We start from the raw sequence: 22,330 nt of genomic DNA, 5'->3' as shown, positions 1-22,330 counted from the left end.
TTACATTCTGGTGGTGTTTTCATTTGTGATCACAAAAACATTTGGGTCATTCATTTGCCGACAATAGCGATCTGTCCTGTGGCACTCCAGGTAAGGACCCCAGTCTTCAGTGGGGGAACATGCTGATTTAAATCTCTGTAACAAGAACATTCAATTAGACTAATGTAATAGATGCATTTAATAATATTACAGACATTAATTCAACTCATCTGTTCCTGTACTTAAAAAATACACCAATTAGGCATAACATTATGACCACCTTCCTAATATTGTGTTGGTCTTCCTTTTGCTGTCAAAACAGCCCTGACTCGTTGAGGCATGGACACCACTAGACCCCTGAAGGTGTGCTGTGGTATCTGGCACCAAGATGTTAGCAGCAGGTCCTTTAACTCCTGTAGGTTGTGAGTTGGGGCCTTCATGGATCGAACTTGCTTGTCCAGCACATCCTACAGATGCTCGACTGGATTGAGATCTGGGGAATTTAGAGGCCAAGTCAACACCTCAAACTCGTTGTTGTGCTCCTCAAACCATTCCTGAAGCATTTTTGCTTTGTGGCAGGGTGCATTATCCTGCTGAAAGAGGCCACAGCCATCAGGGAATAATGTTTCCATGAAAGGGTGTACATGGTCTGCAACAATGCTTATGTAGGTGGTACGTGTCAAAGTAACATCCACATGGATGGCAGGACCCAAGGTTTTTCAGCAGAACATTGCCCAAAGCATCACGCTGCCTCCGCCGGCTTGCCTACTTCCCATAGTGCATCCTAGTGCCATGTGTTCCCCAGGTAAGCGACGCACACGCACCCGGCCATCCACGTGATGTGAAAGAAAACGTGATTCATCAGACCAGGCCACCTTCTTCCATTGCTCCGTGGTCCAGTTCCGATGCTTACGTGTCCATTGTTGGTGCTTTGGGCGGTGGACAGGGGTCAGCATGGGTACCCTGACTGGTCTGTGGCTATGCAGCCCCATACGCAACAAACGCAACAACAGCTCGTCTGTTGTATCGGACCACACGGGCCAGCCTTTGCTCCCCACATGCATCAATGAGCCTTGGTCACCCACGCCCATGACGGTTTACCACTGTTATATTCAATAATGGTTAAATATTATATATAATAACATTAAATAAATTTAAGACATCCCCTACCTGCCAGAGGCTTCCTCTTGCTTGCGCCATCTTCCCGATGGCCACAAGTGGAATCCAAATAAGGCAAAAGGCAGTCATGCACCAGCCTAGAGCAATGCTCCACTGTGGATATTCCACCGAGCCGTACGTCGGAGCCTTAAATGTGTATACTGACCACACAAAAATGACCTAAAGACAAACAAACAAAAGATAATACATGATTAAAGTTTAAACATGATAAAAATAATTTGCCTGTTTGCTGATTTATTTTGGTAGTGAAAACCAATTTCAGTAAAATAGTGGTAAATTCGTATCACAGCAATACACACACACACTTACACACAATATAATTGCAATGTATATGTACCCTTTAAGTGTCTTACAATGAAATAAACATTGCTTTAATTAGTCTGATCTAGTCATTTCAAGTTATTAAAAATAATATTTTAACAGAAATCATTGGTTTCCAGTCAGTATTTATTCTTTATAATACTGTATAATAGCTTGAAAATGAACAGATCTGATAAAAATGCAATCACAATTCTAAATATTTGTGTTTAACCATTACAATAATAATAACAATGAATTCAATTTATATAGCGTACCCAAGGACACATACCCAAGTTTCTTACATTTACTTTGACTTTTATTTGATTGCAGACAGGATGAACCTGAGATATTTCATGTTTTGTCTGTTTAACTTTATTTCATTTATTAATAAACATCCATTCCTGCATTTCAGGCCTCAAACACATTCCAAAAAAAGTTGGGACAGTAAAGCATTTACCACTTTGTAATGTTGCCATTCCTTTTTTATCACACTTAAAATACGTTTGGGCACTAAGGATACCAAGTGAATTAATGTTTTTCATCTCAAAATTTTCCACACATTCTCTATTGTGGACAGGTCAGGACTGCAGGCAGGCCAGTCCAGTACCTGTACCCTCTTGAAAAATGCATGAACGTCCCTGGAAAAGATGACGTCTTGAGGGCAGCATATGTTGCTCTAAGATCTCAATGTACTTTTCTGCATTAATGCTGCCATCACAGAAGTGTAAATGACTTTTGCCAAGGGCACTGACACAGCCCCATACCATGACAGACCCTGGCTTTTGGACTTGTTGCTGATAACGGAGCACACAGCGTCAATTGCTTCCAAAAAAAGACCTGGAATGCTGATTCATCTGACCACAATACATGTTTCCACTGTGCGATGGTCCATCCTGGATGCCTCCAAGCCCAGAGAAGTCGACGCCGCTTATGGACATGGTTAACATAAGGCTTCTTTTTGGCACAGTAAAGTTTCAAGTGGAATTGTGCATGTAACTCTGTATTGTAGTGCTTGTAAAGTAATTCCTCACCCATGTGGTTATATCAGCTATTGTTGAGTGGCGGGTCTTGATGCAGTGCCATCTGAGGGATCGAAGATCATGGGCGTTCAGCTTAAGCTTGCGCCCTTGGCCTTTGCACACTGAAATTCCTCCTGATTCCTTGAATCGTTTAATGATATTATGCACTGTAGAGGGAGAAATATGCAAATCCCTTCCAATCTTTCTTTGAGGTTCATTGTTTTTAATCATTTCAATAATTTTCTCACGCATTTGTTGAGAAACTGGAGATCCTCTGATCTCTCTGATCTTTGCTCATCAAAGACTAAGCCATTCCTGGATGCTGCTTTTGTACCAAACCATGATTACAATCACTTGTTGACATCACCTGTTTGGAATCACATCATTATTTTGTTTTTTCACCTCATTACTAGTCCTAAAAAGCCTTGTCTCAGATTTTTTTAGAATGTGTTGCAGGCCTGAAATGCAGGAATGGAGGTATATTAACAAATGAAATGAAGTTGATCAGACAAAACATGAAATATCTCAGGTTCAAACCGTCTGCAATCAAATAAAAGTTTGTACATGTAAAAGTAAATGTAAGGAACACTGCATTTTTATTTTATTTGCATTTTTCATTCTGTCCCAACTTTTTCTGATTTGGGGTGGTAGTATATTATACTATATATAAAATTACATATTGTATTACATAGAGATGCATGAGTACCGATACTAGTATCGGGTATTATTAGTCCGATACCTTGTGCCTAGTGCACGTTGCTGCGTTAACGCAGGGATTTTCAACCTGTGGGGCGGCAGTGCTTGTCTGGGGGGGGCGCGAGTGCCTGACCGGGAAGGGGGGGGGGGGGGGCACTCGCGCCCCCCCAGACAAGCACTGCCGCCCCACAGGTTGAAAATCCCTGCGTTAACGCAGCAACGTGCACTAGGCACGTTGCGTGACATTGCGTGACATTGTTGCGTGACATTGCGAGATTTTTTTACTTCTAAAACTAAAACAATTCATTTTTCGCCCACGGGAGACAGATTGAATTATTCTCACTGACCACGCTCACATGCACGTTTAATGTTATTTAGTTCCGTTTGAAAAAAAAAAAAAACTTCAAAATAGAGCTAACAGCGAAGATAACCGGTTACAAAAGCAGCAACCGCTGTTATAGGACATGTGTGTGTCTTTAATACTCTGTTCACAGTGTCGATACAAGTGATTCAGGAGTCGACTCATTTTAAGCGCAGCTTAAAAAGTTTCTTTTCTCAGTCATCTCTCCGTGTTTACTGTTATAATGAATGATGCGGTTGTAAATAAACACCAAATACTACAGAACATTTTGTGTGACTCGCTTACATTATAAAGCTCATGCTTAAATATACTGGTTATTACCACAGAGCGGGAGCCGACTCAGAGTCGTTTACGATTTACCGAGGTGAACCACGAATGTACTGTATGTGCTGATAGAATCGGCTCAGATGGGATCCGACTTTATTATCCTTTTAAAGTAAATATTTCAATCAGCAGAATCGCATCGCATGTATGATGTGCACAACGTTAATTACGTGCGTTTATTAATGAACGTTAACGTTAGCTTGTCAGAAGCTTTCTCAATGATGTCTGTGCGGTGTTTTTTTTTTTTGTACAATTAGTGATGGCAACCCAAGCAACTGTTCCACTGCACTATTTTACACTAAAAACTACACTATTCTATACTGCTCCAGATTGCATCATTCATAATAGGTATCGGTATCGGCGAGTACAAAAATACATGTACTTGTACTCGTACTCGGTTGGGAAAAAATGGTATCGATGCATCCCTAGTATTACATATTGTATTACTTATATAGATCATAAAATAGAATAAAAAAAACCTTTTGCTGATGGTCTGGATGGTCATTTTTGTCTTTGGCACAGAGGTTTTAACATGTTTTCCCAAAGGTAAGCTGTAACTTTTTCATGCAATGCAGTCAGGGGGCTGTTCAACGGACTGTGAAAGACCTAAATTAATTACAATCTTGCAAATGCCATTTTTAAACTGATCGACAATTCTCTCACAAATAGCCCAGACTAAGCCATTAGTGGATGAGACTTTAATGTCCACTAATAAACCCCCTACCTGCTGCCAGTTCACCTGAGAAATGCAAAACAGAGTAATATTTTATTAACTTTCCATGCTTATTTTGCCCAGTCCCAACATTTTTTGAGTATGTTGCATGCATCAAAGTACAGTGGCAGGCCACTGCTACTTAACTTCAGATAAATGAGCATCAAAAAAATCACGAAAAAGTTCAATATTTGATAAAAAAATGCTCACAGTAAACAAGTAAATAGCAGCACCGCAACCCATCACACCATAATGAAATATAGTGCAAACAAATGATTTTTTACTGCAGATAAGAGCACAGCTCCCTTATTCCAGTGCTTTTGTGCTGTTTTAAATGTTTTTAAATGGTAACCTCTGTATCCTAGGCATACTCGATATAACGAATATGGTCATTTTCAGTATCGTAAAGTAATCTCGAATATATATATTTTTATATATATATATATATATATATATATATATATACATATATACTGTATATATATATATATATATATATATATATATATATATATATATATATGTTTTATTATATTTTACTAAATTAATGATTGCCTTTATTTTTAGTGTGTTATTTTTAGCTTGTTTGTATGCTAAGGTAAGAGCGCAGGGTCAGGGAATTTCAACCCACAACATCTCGAATGATAGTCCAGAGCTCTACCCACTTAACTATCAAATGGAGTTTCTACTTAAAATAAAGTATACATTTAAAAATTTTAGATGTTAGTCTATTGACGTCAGTACTTACAAGCAGAACAACAGGAGTAATAAAAAACCAGCAAGCCTTCCACCATAACCAGAAACAGAAAGACCTGCTTCCAATCATCATTTCAATGTCCTTGATAAACCGGTGTCCTCCTAAAAAAAACAACAAAAAAAACGTTTTTAAATACTGTAGGACAGTGACAGAGAAAGTTCTAAGACAGACTATTTTATAAATATGTCAAAATTCATATACTGACCATATATCCAGGCTAGACCAACAACTTCTAACAATCCAGCGACCAGAAGAATCCATCCAGCACAAAAAGTGTCGATCAGATTCACCCAGTATACTCCTGCCTTTAAAAGAATAAAAAAAATAGTTTAAAATGAAACTAAAACATAACATTTGTTTTAAAGTGTGATCATTTGAATGTATTTAGTACATGACTGAAAGTAGTTGCACACTCAAATTCAGTGATTAATTCCAAACATGTTTGGATGAAGGTGAGGTCAATGGTGAGGTTGGTCACTGGTGAGGCAAACTATTTTTTTTACCCATTTCCCCCCAATTTTCCTCCCAATCTAGTTGTATCTAATAACCTGATTGCATTTTGCCTCCACTGCTGACCAAGGAGAGTGTACAGTAGCTGGCCACGTTTTTTCACCTGCATTATATCTTGTTTGGATAGCCACGCACTAATCCCCATTATTCCCCATTTCCATGAAGCTGCCATCAGTCAGCCAGCAGCGGTTGTAATTCCATCAGTTATGTGGAATTCCCTTCGGCATCCAACCCAACAGACAAGCCAACCATTATCTGTGTAGGCATGCAGCTTGCCTAGTCATGAGTTTGAGATGTGAGCTCTGGTGTGCCAAACCATTATTTTTAGTCCAAAGAGCTCAATTCTCTAAACTGTCAGTGTGTACATAAGTACAGTATTAAGCTTTTTCTTCTCTGGAACCAATTTATGAAAGGATATTCTATACCAAGCTTTGGTTGACTTTGGAAGTGTGCTTGGGATCATTGTCTTGCTGGAAATTCCACTTATTACCAAGGATCAATTTCACCATAGATAGAATAACATTCCTCTTCAAAATGCCTTGGTAATTCTGTGAGTCCATGATGCCAGTCACACAGTCAAGATTGTCAGTTCCTGCAGCAGAAAAACATGCCCAAATAATCACTGACCATATTAATGCTGGATTATGGTTATAGTGTTCTTCTGGTCATGCTGCCAAACAGTTTCAGTTTTGGTTTGTCACTCCTTGTCAATGTGTCAAGCCAAATTTTCTCTGGTGTATTCCAAGTCAACCTGTATGTGCTTCTTGGTCAAGAGTGGTATGCGTTGTGGAGTTTGGCCATGAAGTCTTTGGTTGTTCTTCTCATCAGGTCATCTTGTACATCTTTTGCAGTAGGAGAGGGGTTTCTTTAATGTCCTTATGAGATTCTTAAGATTTTGGAAGTCCAAAAACAGCCTTGAACCTTCCTTGGGTTGACCATCCAGCCAAATTTTGGCAGCCTGGCAAAAAGAGCCTTGGTCAGGATGGTAGGAAAGATCTCAAAGGCTGCTCTAAAAGAACTTCAAATCTCCAGTGCATAAATGGGAGACCCATGCATCATGGTATGAAGGTGCTTCTCAGCAGCAAAGACAAAGAGATGCCTGACAATAAGAAGCTTGTAGAATACAGGAACATCCTCGAACATGACCACCTCCTCTTTTAAGTGAATTTGGCTGTGTATGTGTATAGAATTGGTGCATAGTGTTCGCTTTGCAGACCAGAGTTTCAGGTTGTACTTTTTAAAGCTTGCTTAGTTAAATATAAAAATAAACACAATAATAACATTTATTTGATAATTAATTGTCTGTTTACCACTGCTTTATTCTGGTTAGCATGACAGTGGATCTGTTTTATTGGGCAAAAGTCAGGAAACACCCCAGACAGGTTGCCAGTCCATCTGAGGGTACCAATGTCAACAAAGAGCCAAACACTTCAAATCATTAAAGTCTAAAACTAAATCACAGTTACACTGGATTATGTAGACTGCATTGCTTGTTGATAATGAATGAAGGAACAACAGCCAAACCTACTAATCTGAGGAGTGTCCTCATACTTTTGGCCATGCAGTGTATATAGAACATTACACTATTAATTACATAGCTTGAAATTGACTTACTCCAGTGACACATGGCAAGCCAAGCAGAAACAGAATGGCGCAGATGAAAACGGTTAAGATGCTTCGTTTCGACTTTAACAAACTTGGGTAGGCATCCTGGAGACATGTCGTAATAACCTCTGCCAGGCAAATGTAATAATAAAAAAAAAAAACATAGTTACCACAGATAAAAATGAACAATTCAAAGAAATAAACAGCTTATTGCCCTTAATTGCCTTAAATATTATTATGGGAACATAATACTTTTTGTTTTAAGGCGCAGCACAGACTACAGAGAGATGATCACGTGAGTAGAGAAGCACACTTTAACATTGATTATGGAATCCCCAAAATGCTCCCGAGTGTGCATATCCAGGATTGGCCTACACAGTCACATGCGAACCCACCGAGATATTGCTATGCACACGATGGTCAAAATGTTCAAGATGTCAAGTATTTTTGTATTTAAAACCTTGATGTTCTAGTTTACATTCAACCCTTAAGGTAGGCTGTTCTGTATATTGTCGCTTCTATTTATTCTATCATTTATGCGTGTTATTTAATGACGGCACTTTTCTTTAATAATTCGAATTCTAATGAAATCTGGTATTTTCTTTAAATATAGTCCATGAAATTAGGCACATTTTCCCATGAATTTAGTCGGACCCTATTTATAAGAATCTATTCAGCTTGTTTAAAACTCAGCATCCAGAGTCCACAAATCTACCAAGCAGTCTGTCCACATCACTCCTGTCCTCTACCAGCTTCACTGGCTTTCAACACCCACCAGTATCAAATACAAAATAATTCTGGTTTACAAACTGCACCTGAACCATCTAGAAATTGCTTGGTAAGAGGTAGTGTAATGCAAAATGATAGAGCTCAATAATTTAAAATAAGAGGTACATTTACTAAATTATTTTAAGACTAAGATTAATTAAGACTGTTTTAAATTTAAAGCCACTTGCTGATTACAGTCTGGATGGTCCACTTACAAAGTAAGTGTCTATTTTTCCCTTATTCATCTGACCATATAGTTTCCATTGTGTGATGGCCAATCCCAGGAGTGTATAAATATAAAGTGTTATATATTATAACATTAAAACCACCTCCTTGTTTCTACACTCACTGTCCATTTTATCAGCTCCATTTACCATAGAGGAGCACTTTGTAGTTCTACAATTACTGACTGTAGTCCATCTGTTTCTCTACATATTTTTTTAGCCTGCTTTTACTCTGTTTTTCAATGGTTAGGACCCCCACAAGACCATCACAGAGCAGGTATTATTTAGGTGGTTGGTCATTCTCAGCACTGCAGTGACAATGACATGGTGGTGGTGTGTTGTGCTGGTATGAGTGGATCAGACACAGCAGCGCTGCTGGAGTTTTTAAATACCGTGTCCACTCACTGTCCACTCTGTTAGACACTCCTACCTAGTTGGTCCCCCTTGTAGATGTAAACTCAGAGATGATTGCTCATCCATTGCTGCTGTTTGAGCCGCTCATCTTCTAGACCTTCATCAGTGGACACAGGACGCTGCCCACGGGGCGCTGTTGGCTGGATGTTTTTGGTTGGTGAACTATTCTCAGTCCAGCAGTGACAATGAAGTGTTTAAAAACTCCAGCAGCGCTGCTGTGTCTTATCCACTCATACCAGCACAACACACACTAACACCACCACCATGTCAGTGTCACTGCAGTGCTGAGAATGATCCACCACCCAAATAATATCTACTCTGTAGTGGTCCTGGGAGAGTCCTAACCATTGAAGAACAGAATGAAAGGGGGCTAACAAAGCATGCAGAGAAACAGATGGACTGCAGTCAGTAATTGTAGAACTACAAAGTGCTTCTATATGGTAAATTGAGCTGATACAATGGACAGTGAGTGTAGAAACAAGGAGGTGGTTTTTTGAGAACATTTCAACAATTTTCTCACATATTTGGAAATCCTGGATGTATGTGCTCCAGGCTTAGCAAGCCTACCTATTCCACCAAACTGGGAGTCCAGACCAAGAAGTAGCAGCATGAAGAAAAACAAAAAAGCCCACACTGGAGGTGCAGGCAGTTTGGAAATGGCATCGGGGTAAGCAATGAAAGCCAATCCAAAACCTTAAAACAGAACAGACAAATATACCATATCAGTCTCTATGGATTAATACCACTGGACTAATGTCTCCATCAAAATTATACAACTTATTAGGTGTCTCCATGCGTTTCACCTAATGAGCTCTGGGTTAAACTTTAGCACCCCCATGACTCTTGTGATGATAAGAAACTGATGAAAGTTAAAATATACATTTCAAGTGTATTTTTAAGTGACTAGAGCTCACAAAAATGCTAAACAGTTTATTTAACATAGCTTTAGTATTACTGATCAAATTGACTTATTAATTAAATCAGATTTAATAACCTGCTGATTAATGGTTCCTACAAGCCAAAAAAACGAAAAACAGAGACCAGTGCGTAGCTGATAAATATATTGCTATGCACTTTAAAGAATCGGGTCTAGAAAGACAGGAAGTGGAAGTATATTTTTACTCTAAAGTAAATATATTTAAAGCTATTTTTAAAAATATTTTTAATGTACTTCAAGTGCACTTTGAATACTGATTAAATGTGCTTTAATTTCACATTAAGTGTATGTAAAATATTTAGTTAAATACACATGCTGTAGTATACTTAAGTTAAATTAAATATGCTTAAGAATAGTCCCAATTTAGTACACTTAAAACAATTAAAGACAAGCTTTTGTATTATTTTTGTACAATTAAAGTATAATAAGTACAAAAATAGTTGTTCCATTTTAGCACTCTTTAAGTGCATTGATCATTAGTGTGACAACAATACACTATAGTGCACTATAGCATATTAAATATTAGTATACTTAAGTCTACTTTTTTTTCACCAGGGAAGTTTAGCTGCAGGGATTCTACAAGTTTCTGTCTTGTAGGGATGGAATTCTAATATGTGTTTTGTTAATAGTGGGAAAAGGCGTAGATGTGGTTGTGATCTAGTTGTTGCAAAGGTTGTAAAATTAGATTTACATTATTTTTGGACTTAAAAAATTATTCAACAAATATGCAGCAATAGCTTTTTAAAAGTAGACGTAGTACACAATAATTTTCTGGTAGATTTAGTAGAGCTTACTACATAAAGCAAGCTTGTTAGGCCTGAACAATATGATCACATGGCATGTGTAAAAATACTGGATATTAATTGAGAGTTCAGTACCAACAGAAGACTGGAGGATGTTATAGTGATACCTTCACATTAATATCCATGATTTTGGAATAGGATGTCATTCTTTCTTTAGGAATGTTTCTAATTGTGAGATATTTATGGGCGTCATTTTCAATGATGTTTAGGTCAGAAAACTTTGCACTTTGCTCAACAAAATCAAGGTCAGGAGTTTTGGCCATATGATTTTGTGACATCTGTGTGAAAATCGTTTGAAAGTGAATACTCTCTAAAGCTCTAAACTCTAGCTCTAAACTCTCTAAACCTTTTTTCAGACATCAAGAAAGAACTATATTGTGAGGAAAGAAAAAAACCTTACCAGCTTCTGCAACCTCTGAAACTGGTTTCCCATAGACATGTGCCATGTGTCCGAGGATGGAGAATATGGCAAAGCCAGCAAAGATGCTTGTGGAGCAGTTTGTGATGCAGACAATGATGGAGTCTTTAAAGCAGTTGTTGGAAAACTTGTTGTAGGAAGACAGTGTCATTAAGCCACCCCAAGCAATAGATAGGGAGAAGAATATCTGAGTAGCTGCATCCTTCCAAACCTGCATTATTGTAACAAAATTGAGTTATTTCAGTTATTTTTAAAACATAACACAATTACTGGGTAAAAATACATGCGGCAACTTGTACACAGTTCTACAATATTTGACCTTGGTGCACGACCTTAAAATTCATCACTAATGATTATGATTGACAACAACAAGGCTACGACTCTCACCTTATGCTCAGATGTAATTCAAGAACCACCAAAAATACACACTATCAGCCATAACATTAAAACCACCTCCTTGTTTCTACACTCACTGTCCATTTTATTAGCTCCGCCTACCATATAGAAGCACTTTGAAGTTCTACAATTACTGACTGTAGTCCATCTGTTTCTCTGCATGCTTTGTTAGCCCCCTTTTATGCTGTTCTTCAAAAATCAGGATTCTTCCAGGACCACCACAGAGTAGGTATTATTTTTTGGTGGATAATTCTCAGCGCTGCAGTGACACTGACATGGTGGTGGTGTGTTAGTGTGTGTTGTGCTGGTATGAGTGGATCAGACACAGCAGCGCTGTTTTTGGAGTTTTAAAACACATCACTGTCACTGCTGGACTGAGAATAGTCCACCAACCAAAAACATCCAGCCAACAGTGCCCCGTAGGCAGCGTCCTGTGACCACTGATGAAGGTCTAAAAGTTGACCAACTTAAACAGCAGTAAAACGGTGAGTGGACACGTATTTAAAAACTCCAGCAGCGCTGCTGTGTCTGATCCACTCATACCAACACACCACCACCATGTCACTGCAGTGCTGAGAATGATCCACCATCTAAATAATACCTGCTCTGTGGTGGTCCTGTGGGGGTCCTGACCATTGAAGAACAGGGTGAAAGCAGGCTAAAAATTTATGTAGAGAAACAGATGGACTACAGTCAGTAATTGTAGAACTACAAAGTGCTTCTATATGGTAAGCGGAGCTGATACAGTTGAATTGGCGTAATGTGACAATGAGTTTTTTGGACTTGCCTCAGCCTCTGCCAATTTTGTGAGGTTAGACTTGGATCCTATGTAGTATTCGATTCCATTTCTTGCACCCTCTAGAGTAACTCCACGGATTAGCAGGATCACCAGGACGACATAAGGAAACAATGCCGTAAAATAGACAACCTGAAGGTAAACACATTGCAAAGGCATTATGGTAAATATTTACACCCGTAACTCAATCTAATTCCATCAAACATTTGCAACAGTGCATTGGAATCTTTTAGCATGTCAAATTCCAATGTCTATACATCAGGTTAATGTGTTACTGATGTTAACTGAATTGTTTAAAAAATGTCTCACCTTGTACAAACACTTACTTTCCCAGAAGACTTGATGCCTTTGAAGAGAGCTGCAGCAATCAGTATCCAACCTAGCAAAAGGCACAGCGCCAAGTGCCAGACCACCGGTCCTGTCTCATCAATACTGCTAGTTCTCCTCAGGGCTACGTGGCTAAATGACAGCATATGTGGTTATTCTAAATCAGCTTGTCTGGAAATCTTGACAAAAACTATTTAACTCTATATTCTCTATATATACACATTTGCTGTGGGGGACATTTGTATTATGATGAGAGTGGCCTCCATATGTTGACACTGATCATCTGTTGGTCATCTTCTAGACCTTCATCAGTGGTCACAGGACGCTGGCCACGGGGCGCTGCTGGCTGGATATATTTTTGGTTGGTGGATTATTCTTAGTCCAGCAGTGACAGTGAGGTGTTTAACAAGTCCATCGGCATTGCTGTGTCTTATCCACTCATACCAGCACAACACACAATAACACACCACCACCATGTCCATGTCACTGCAGTGCTGAGAATGATCCACCACCCAAATAATACCTATCTGTAGTAGTCCTGGGAGAGTCCTGACCATTGAAGAACAGCATGAAAGGGGGCTAACAAAGCAAGCAGATAAACAGATGGACTACAGTCAGTAGTTGTAGAACTACAAAGTGCTTCTAAATGGTAAGTGGAGCTGATAAAATGTGCTTGTAACTTTATGGTGTTCATTTGTATTCTTGGGTAAGGTAAGCTTCTGGTTAAAGTGTATATTTTTTGCTGTAACTTGTTCTAGACCCTGTCTTTGTAACTTTGATTATTAACATTGCTAGAATTGAAGTAGCATTTAACTATTGTTAAAAGATAGTCTGTTGATGCATTAATCTGTGTTTTGCTGATTGGTTAAAGTGGTATCAGGTGACTGTTGTTAGACCTGTTGTTAGAGGCTTAGGTGTGAATTGAGGGGCAGGGCTAAGCTTAGTATAAAATTAAAGCTGGTCTTCTCTATCACTAGGTTTTTTTTCTACTAATCTAAACTAACTTGGGTAAGTACTATCAGTCTCTGACATTGTTCAATCTATCAAACTTTTTTTCTCAGCATGTGCTACTCAAACATTCCTGTGCTTATATCTCACAGACCCTGCAGACATCAGAGGGCACATTATAGGAACAGCAACGCCAGCAACCTCATCTACCCCCAACTGTTGCAACAGTCTCAAACAGTGGTGGTAGGTGGGGTCTGGAACTGTCAATCAGCCGTCCAGAAAGCTGACTTTATCTCAGCTTTTGCACTTTCTCACAGCCCTGACTTCCTGGCACTGACTGAGACGCGGATCACCACCGAGAACTCAGCAACACTAGCAGCCTTATCCTCTGCCTACACCTTCTCTCATACACCGAGAGGATCTGGTAGGGGTGGAGGTACAGGTTTGCTCCTGACCAGGAAATGGCAATTCACTACTGTGAATGTTTCTCACCTTAAAATTTCATCTTTTGAATTTCATGCTATTACTGTTACTTTTCCGATTACTCTTCATATCATTGTCATTTACAGACCACCTGGCTCATTGGGAGACTTCATAGAAGAGCTGGATGTTCTTCTGAGATTTTTCCCTTCAGATGGAACTCCTCTGACTCTTCTTGGTGACTTTAATCTCCCTACACTTCAGTCCTCATGTCTTCTTCCTCTTCTTTCATCTTTCGACCTCCTCTTTAATCACAGCCCTCCGACACACAAAGGAGGTAATCTTCTGGACTTTGTCTTCAGTCGTCCAACTTCTGTTCTGGACCTCACTGTCACCCCACTCCACGTCTCTGACCATCACTTTGTGTCCTTCTCTCTCTGTCTCCCAACTCTTCCTACCTCCAACCACACTTTCACCCTTACAACACGCCCCAATCTTCACTCTTTATCTTCCTCCCTGTTGATCTCCACCATCCTAACTTCACTACCTAACCCTGACATTCTTGCTACCCTTCCACTCAACTCTGCAACTAATACTCTACTCTCTTCTCTTTCAACATCCCTCGATCAGCTCTGTCCTCCTACCCTCAAACGAGGTAAACCTTCTCACCCTGCTCCTTGGCTTTCAGATGCACTGCGCAGCAACAGAAGAGAATTAAGGGCAGCTGAGAGAAAGTGGAGGAAATCTAAGCTCAGTGTTGATCTCCACTCCTACCACGATCTGCTGTCCAGGTTCTCATCTGACGTGACTGCTACAAAAACATCTTTTTACAAAGCCAAGCTTGAACAACCTTCTGCTGACCCACGTAAGCTTCATGCTATCTTTTCCTCTCTTCTAAACCCTCCTCCTCCTCCCCCTTCTGCCTCTCTCACTGCTACTGACTTTTCAACATTCTTTCAGGACAAGATCGACAAAATCAATCAATCCTTCTCTCCGACTGACCCACTTTCAACTGACCCTCAACCCACCAACACACTCACCAGCTTCACCCCACTCACCATGGATGAGGTTACACAGCTCCTCTCATCTAGCAATCCCACTACATGCACACTTGACCCTATACCATCCACCATCCTCAAAGACATCTCACAGGACCTAATCCCCTTCATCACACCCATCATCAACAACTCCCTGACATCAGGTGTTGTCCCTACTGCTTTTAAGAAAGCTCAGGTCATTCCCCTTCTTAAGAAACCTACACTAGACACTACAGACATTAACAACTACAGACCTGTCTCACTCCTCTCTTTTCTATCAAAGATTCTTGAACGTGCTGTCTATAACCAACTATCTGCCTTTCTTACTCAGAATGATCTCCACGATCAGTACCAGTCTGGCTTCAAGGCAGCGCATTCTACGGAAACAGCTCTTGTAACGGTTACTGAGAAGCTTCATGCAGCCAAACTGTCATCTGTCCTTATTCTTCTTGACCTCTCTGCGGCCTTCGACACAGTGAATCACAGCATTCTCCTGACCACTCTCTCCAACCTTGGAGTAACAGGTTCAGCATGGCAATGGATGGCCTCCTACCTAGAAGGGCGCTCCTACCAAGTGTCATGGAGGGGATCCATATCTCCCCCATGCACTCTCTCAACCGGTGTTCCTCAGGGCTCTGTACTCGGCCCACTTCTTTTCTCTATCTACACCCGCTCTCTGGGCAAGGTCATAGCCTCCCATGGCTTCTATGCAGATGACACTCAGCTCGTTCTGTCATTCCCTCCTTCAGACACGCAAGTCTCAGCTCGCATCTCAGCATGTCTGCGAGATATCTCACAATGGATGTCGGCTCATCATCTAAAACTTAATCCCTGCAAGACAGAGATGTTGCTCATTCCTGGAGACCAGTCTCCAACCCAGGACCTAGTCATTTCTCTGGATGACTCCCAGATCAGACCATCTGATAAGGTAAGAAGTCTTGGTGTTGTTCTTGATAACCAGCTGACATTCTCTCCTTATATAGCCAACATGACAAGAGCGTGTCGGTTTCTCCTGTACAACATCAGGAAGATTCGTCCATTTCTGTCCAGGGAAGCTACTCAGATTCTGGTGCAATTACTTGTAATCTCACGGTTGGACTACTGCAACTCCCTTCTGGCTGGAGCTCCCATGTCCACGATTAAACCCTTACAGCTCATTCAAAATGCAGCTGCCCGTCTGGTTTTTAACCAACCCAAACACTGCCACATCACCCCACTGCTGCATTCTCTTCACTGGCTTCCTGTAGCTGCACGCATTCAGTTTAAAACACTGACGCTCGCCTACAAAGCCAAAAAAGGACCAGCCCCAAGCTACCTTCGGGGTCTAATCAAACCCCGCTCTGTACCACGCAACCTCCTAGCCTCTAGTCTCGCTCGACTTGAGCCTCCATCCAGGACTAAAGGAAGACAAGCATCAAGGCTCTTCTCTGTTCTAGCGCCCAAATGGTGGAACGAACTTCCTCTGTCTGTCCGAACATCTGAGTCTCTTGCTGTCTTTAAAAAACGATTAAAAACCCACCTTTTTACTAAACACTTAGGCTGACTTGTACTTATTTAACTTGTACTTATTTGACTTGTACTTAAATAACACTTTATTCCAATATTTTCCATTTCAAAAAAAAAAAAAAAAAAAAAAAAAAAAAAAAAAAGGCCACTTTGGTTCTAACAGGTTTTAGCAGATTTGTGTTCTTCGACTGTTGTTTACCTAAACTTGAGAAATGAAATGTTCACTATAGAAGCACTTCTGTAAGTCGCTCTGGATAAGAGCGTCTGCTAAATGCTGAAAATGTAAATGTAAATGTAAATAAAATGGACAGTGAGTGTAGAAACAAGGAGGTGGTTTTAATGTTATGGCTGATCAGTGTATCTATAACTATGTAGACCATTGTGTAGCTTGAGTATTCAAAACATATAAATACATGTTATAGAATAAATTGCTTTTATTTGTTATATATATATATACATATTTAGGTGTGCAATACCATATTTTATTCACATATTTTGGCTTGTTTGGGAACTGGGGTCAGAGCCCAGAGGGTTAGGGGCCTAACAGTGGCTGCAAAGCATAGCTATCATTCAAACCTGCAACCGTTCAATTGATAGTCCAGCGCTCTACCCACTAGGCTACCACTGTCATGTACATTTTCTATCAGAAATTATGCAGTAAAGGTGAATTCACAGAGGTCACAAGGTGCAATGGTTGAGCCTCGCCCTGGGTGAACCACCTTCTAGATCATGGTCTCACCTCTGCCAGGTAGGTAAATATATAGCCTTTACAGTTACCAAATCTCAAATCAATTGAACAACCATGGGAGGCTAGGTGGGTAGCACTGTCACCTCACTGCAAGAAGGTCCTGGGTTCGATTCCCATCTGGAGCAGTGTGGTTCTTTTATGTGTGGAGTTTGTATGTTCTCCTAAATATGGTGCTGGGGAATGAGGTGTTGTATTTTTAAAAGATAGCTAGAACCCTATTGTCATTATACTTACGCACAACAATTTAACACAAGCCAGTACCTCTGAACTGTAACATGCCATCTGGTCTGAAATCAGTGTTTCACCTCATAAATCATGAATCTTTAGACTGAATGAGCACAAATTCTCACAGACAAATTTCAAAACCTCATGGAAATCTTTTGAAATGGGGTGTCCAACAAGCTCACGGTCGGGGTATCCACATGCATATGGCCAAACAGTGTATGTTCTGCTTTGTAGTGTACAGACTGACAGAAAGAACACTCACTCCCAGTACTGCTCACTGAAGCTCTGCGATTGCACATTAACTGAGAAATCGGAACAGTTCAGATTCCCATCAACCACCTGGCTTATGTTTGTAGCATTGGAAGTCAAGTTGTAAGATTTACTGCACAGGTCTGTTAAGAGAAAGAAAGTAATTAAGTTTTTTATTGACTTATTAATTCAGTTGTTTATTTTTATGCTGGTGAAGAAATCAAGGCAGGGCGAGGCAATCCAACTAACATTTTAACAGGTCTATGCATTACAAAAAAAACAAACATATTTATTTAGACAGAGATGTTTCCAAAATATTACTAAGTTTAATTTGAGAACCAAAGATGCCACTTAAAAACAGAAATGTTGTAAATCTTATGTAATGTTAGCAATGGCATGAACACTTAATTGACTGCATATGAAAATAGATATCCTAATAGATATCCTAAGAAGGATGATCCTCGCCTGCGAGCACCGTCTTTGATTAGCTTTGCATGTTCCCCCTGTCCGTGTGGGTTTTCTCTGGGTACTCCAGTTGCTTCCCACCTCCCAAAATATGCAGATAATGTGGATAATGTGTGTGTACATTCTATTGTGTATTCATGCCTTGTGGTCCTAGTTTCTGGGAGGCACTGGTCCCACTGCAACCCCAACCAAGATTCGTGAAAGTAAATGGATAAATTGGGCAGCTTTTCTTTTTTCTGCTGAAGGATGTACTGAAATATACTGAAACATTAGCCTTTTTCATTTCTTCATTCATTGTCTGTTCTACCACCGCTTCATCCGATTCAGGGTCGCGGTGGTCTGATTCACTGGGTGAAATTCATGAACTACACTGGACAGGTCGCCAGTCCATCACAGGACAAAAAAGCTGCTGGGAACTGTTTATAATGAATCAAACTTACAAAGTTATGGGATTGGAAGCTGCCTTACAAGAAAGGACATTCTGTTTTCAATGTCCATATAATCAATAATAAATATTGGTGCCGCTTAGCTGGGATCTTAAATACATCGTATCAAATCTCAGCTGAGGCCATCCGGCTGGGCTGGGCGGCCACATGAACAACGATTGACTGTTGTTCACAGGGTGGGTAAGCTGGACCAGGGTTCCTCATAACTGGTACAATTACGACCTCTGCTGGCTGATTGATGGCGCCTGCACAGAGTTGGGGAATAATGCTGATCAGGGTGTGGCTCTCCGTGCACAAGGCTGGTCCCCATATGAAAAGAGGCAGTCGTACTAATCACATTTCAGAGGGGGCGTGTGTCAGTTGTGAAGCTGGATGTGACTAGATTAGGGAAAAAAACTGGGGGGGGGACATTTTTTTCTTCATTTTGTGCCAAAGCTAATCTGAGAGCACCAGGCACTTCCAACATGTACATTTTGTAAGCTATGCCACAAAGTTAAATGCCCTTATGGAACTTTATGTATGTACAGGGGTTGGACAAAATAACTGAAACACCTGGTTTTAGACCACAATAATTTATTAGTATGGTGTAGTGCCTCCTTTTGCGGCCAATACAGCGTCAATTCGTCTTGGAAATGACATATACAAGTCCTGCACAGTGGTCAGAGGGATTTTAAGCCATTCTTCTTGCAGGATAGTGGCCAGGTCACTACGTGATGCTGGTGGAGGAAAACGTTTCCTGACTCGCTTCTCCAAAACACCCCAAAGTGGCTCAATAATATTTAGATCTGGTGACTGTGCAGGCCATGGGAGATGTTCAACTTCACTTTCATGTTCATCAAACCAATCTTTCACCAGTCTTGCTGTGTGTATTGGTGCATTGTCATCCTGATACACGGCACCGCCATTGGATGCACATGGTCCTCCAGAATGGTTCGGTAGTCCTTGGCAGTGACGCGCCCATCTAGCACAAGTATTGGGCCAAGGGAATGCCATGATATGGCAGCCCAAACCATCACTGATCCACCGCCATGCTTCACTCTGGGCATGCAACAGTCTGGGTGGTACGCTTCTTTGGGGCTTCTCCACACCGTAACTCTCCCGGATGTGGGGAAAACAGTAAAGGTGGACTCATCAGAGAACAATACATGTTTCACATTGTCCACAGCCCAAGATTTGCGCTCCTTGCACCATTGAAACCGACGTTTGGCATTGGCACGAGTGACCAAAGGTTTGGCTATAGCAGCCCGGCCGTGTATATTGACCCTGTGGAGCTCCCGACGGACAGTTCTGGTGGAAACAGGAGAGTTGAGGTGCACATTTAATTCTGCCGTGATTTGGGCAGCCGTGGTTTTATGTTTTTTGGATACAATCCGGGTTAGCACAATAGCACAATTGATGTCACACAATAGTTACTGAAACTATTAAAATACAAACCCCAAGTAGTGCTGTTACAATCAGACCAGCTTGTGCAGCTGCTCCATGGCAGTGTGCGCCGAAGTGATGCGAACAGGTAGTAGAGGCTATATGCAATAATGACATTGTAGTAGATTGACACAAAAGTGCTAACCAGCATCATAGTAATTCCAACACCTAAAAAAAAACACAAACATTGAGTCAGTCTTACTGTTAATTACTGTTAACCTGCAGAGCTGGAAATACAACCCCAAATCAGAAAAAGTTGGGACAGTATGGAAAATGCAAATAAAAAAAAAATGCAGTGTTCCTTACATTACGTTGACTTCTTTTTTTAATTGCAGACAGTTTGAGCCCAAGATATTTCATGTTTTGTCTGCTTAACTTCATTTAATTTATTAATAAACATCCATTCCTGCATTTCAGGCCTGCAACACATTCCAAAAAAAGTTGGGACGGTGGCAATATAGGGCTAGTAATGAGGTAAAAAAAACTAAATAATTATGTGAATTCAAACAGGTGATGTCAACAGGTGATTGTAATCATGGTTTGGAGTTTTTGATGAGCAAAGATGATCAGAGGATCTCCAGTTTGTCAATAAATGTGTGAGAAAATTATTGAAATGTTTAAAAACAATGAACCTCAAAGAAAGATTGGAAAGGATTTGCATATTTCTCTCTACAGTGCATAATATCATTAAACTATTCAAGGAATCAGGAGGAATTTCAGTGTTTAAAGGCCAAGGGCACAAGCTTAAGCTGAACGCCCATGATCTTTGATCCCTCAGAAGGCACTGCATCAAGAACCGCCACTCAACAATAGCTGATATAACCACATGGGTGAGGGATTACTTTGGCAAACCTTTGTCAAGCACTACAATACGGAGTTACATGCACAAATGTCACTTAAAACTTTACTGTGCAAAAAAGAAGCCTTATGTTAACCATGTCCAGAAGTGGCATCAACTTCTCTGGGCTCGGAGGCATCTAGGATGGACCATCACACAGTGGAAACATGTTTTGTGGTCAGATGAATCAGCATTTCAGGTCCTTTTTGGAAAAAAATGGACGCTGTGTGCTCCAGACCAAAGATGAAAAGGACCATCCAGACTGTTATCAGCAACAAGTCCAAAAGCCAGGGTCTGTCATGGTTTGGGGCTGTGTCAGTGCCCTTGGCAAAGGTCATTTACACTTCTGTGATGGCAGCATTAATGCAGAAAAGTACCAAATTGTTATTAGCGTAAGGATGGTGAAATGGCTTTGCAATAAACTGTGTTTATTTAGAAGAACATGCACCACCGGTGCGCTCTGCTTTTGCGTCGATGCCAGTACTTTAACCGACAGAGTCTTATGGACTTGTATGATAAACTAAAGCCGTATGGTATCGCTATAAATGGTTGCATTGACGGGTTTAGTCATCATGTCATGTGGATGGAAGCGTACAATACAAACAACCACCCAAAAGTAATCGCAGGTTATTGGATAACCACAGTAACAGCATTGGAGGCTGCCCTCAGCGCTTGCATGACGATCCAGGTACTGAGACCCTTGCTTCTCTAAACTGACAAGCCTACAATGGCTGCTCTGTGGTAATAATATTTCGACTTTATTCTCATAATCATTTTGACTTTAATCTTGAAATAATTTCGACTATATTCTCATAATCATTTTACCTTTATTCTCAAAATTGAAACTTATACAACTTTATTCTCAAAATCAAAACTGTTTTTTTTTTATAAAGGCCCTAATCCGCCGTCGTATTCAAGTACCTATTTATAAAAGTCAGACAAAAAAAATCCAAGAACAAACCTCATCATTATGTAATCAAAAATGCTTTTATTTTACTGACCTTGCAATATTGGCACAGCTCTCCATGTGTTAATAGGTCCTTGACTGCAGAATTGTCCAAAGGAGCTCTCTAAGAAAAACAGTGGTAGCCCCGCAACAGCCAACATGAGCACATAGGGAATCAGGAAAGCCCCTTAAAAATAAAAGTAAGGATGTTATTATATAGTTGCAATATAGTTGTAAATATTCAACTCCTGGCGCCCAGGTGGCGCAGCGAGATATTTCACTAGCACACCAGCGCTGAGATTCTGAACTCCTCGGTTCGAAACTCGGCGTTGCCACCAGTCGGCTGGGCGCCATCTAATGGGCAGACATGGTTCTGCTAGGGCGGGATGTAATGACCCTGATTGGCAGATAGAGAGGCGCCTGTGCAGAGTGCATAGGTGAAAAAGGTTTCCGCTAAGGGCTGCGTGTGGGTCGAAGGAGGTGTGAGCAGCAATATACCCACCTGGACTGCAATCAGGGATCCCCCACCAGTGGAAGACAAATTTACTACACTAA

General features: G+C 40.5%; 1 protein-coding gene across 1 annotated transcript in view; it reads right to left on the bottom strand.

Annotated features, from left to right (window-relative positions):
- The window catches only part of slc6a14 (solute carrier family 6 member 14), a 31,495-nt gene continuing 9,165 nt past the window's right edge, over nucleotides 1-22,330 (bottom strand). Inside the window, exons 3-14 of the mRNA XM_062986381.1 lie at nucleotides 21,831-21,962; nucleotides 20,004-20,159; nucleotides 17,672-17,801; nucleotides 12,525-12,657; nucleotides 12,190-12,330; nucleotides 10,989-11,217; nucleotides 9,416-9,541; nucleotides 7,452-7,570; nucleotides 5,533-5,632; nucleotides 5,319-5,428; nucleotides 1,150-1,317; nucleotides 1-135 (exon numbers count right to left, since the gene is read on the bottom strand). Coding sequence (XP_062842451.1) covers nucleotides 1-135; nucleotides 1,150-1,317; nucleotides 5,319-5,428; nucleotides 5,533-5,632; nucleotides 7,452-7,570; nucleotides 9,416-9,541; nucleotides 10,989-11,217; nucleotides 12,190-12,330; nucleotides 12,525-12,657; nucleotides 17,672-17,801; nucleotides 20,004-20,159; nucleotides 21,831-21,962 — 1,679 coding nt within the window. The remainder of the gene's footprint in view (nucleotides 136-1,149; nucleotides 1,318-5,318; nucleotides 5,429-5,532; nucleotides 5,633-7,451; nucleotides 7,571-9,415; nucleotides 9,542-10,988; nucleotides 11,218-12,189; nucleotides 12,331-12,524; nucleotides 12,658-17,671; nucleotides 17,802-20,003; nucleotides 20,160-21,830; nucleotides 21,963-22,330) is intronic.

The sequence above is a fragment of the Trichomycterus rosablanca genome, chromosome 24, assembly GCF_030014385.1.
Source record: "Trichomycterus rosablanca isolate fTriRos1 chromosome 24, fTriRos1.hap1, whole genome shotgun sequence".
Taxonomy (NCBI): domain Eukaryota; kingdom Metazoa; phylum Chordata; class Actinopteri; order Siluriformes; family Trichomycteridae; genus Trichomycterus; species Trichomycterus rosablanca.
The sequence above is the reverse complement of the archived record's forward strand: the minus strand, read 5'-3'. Positions and strand labels throughout refer to the sequence as shown.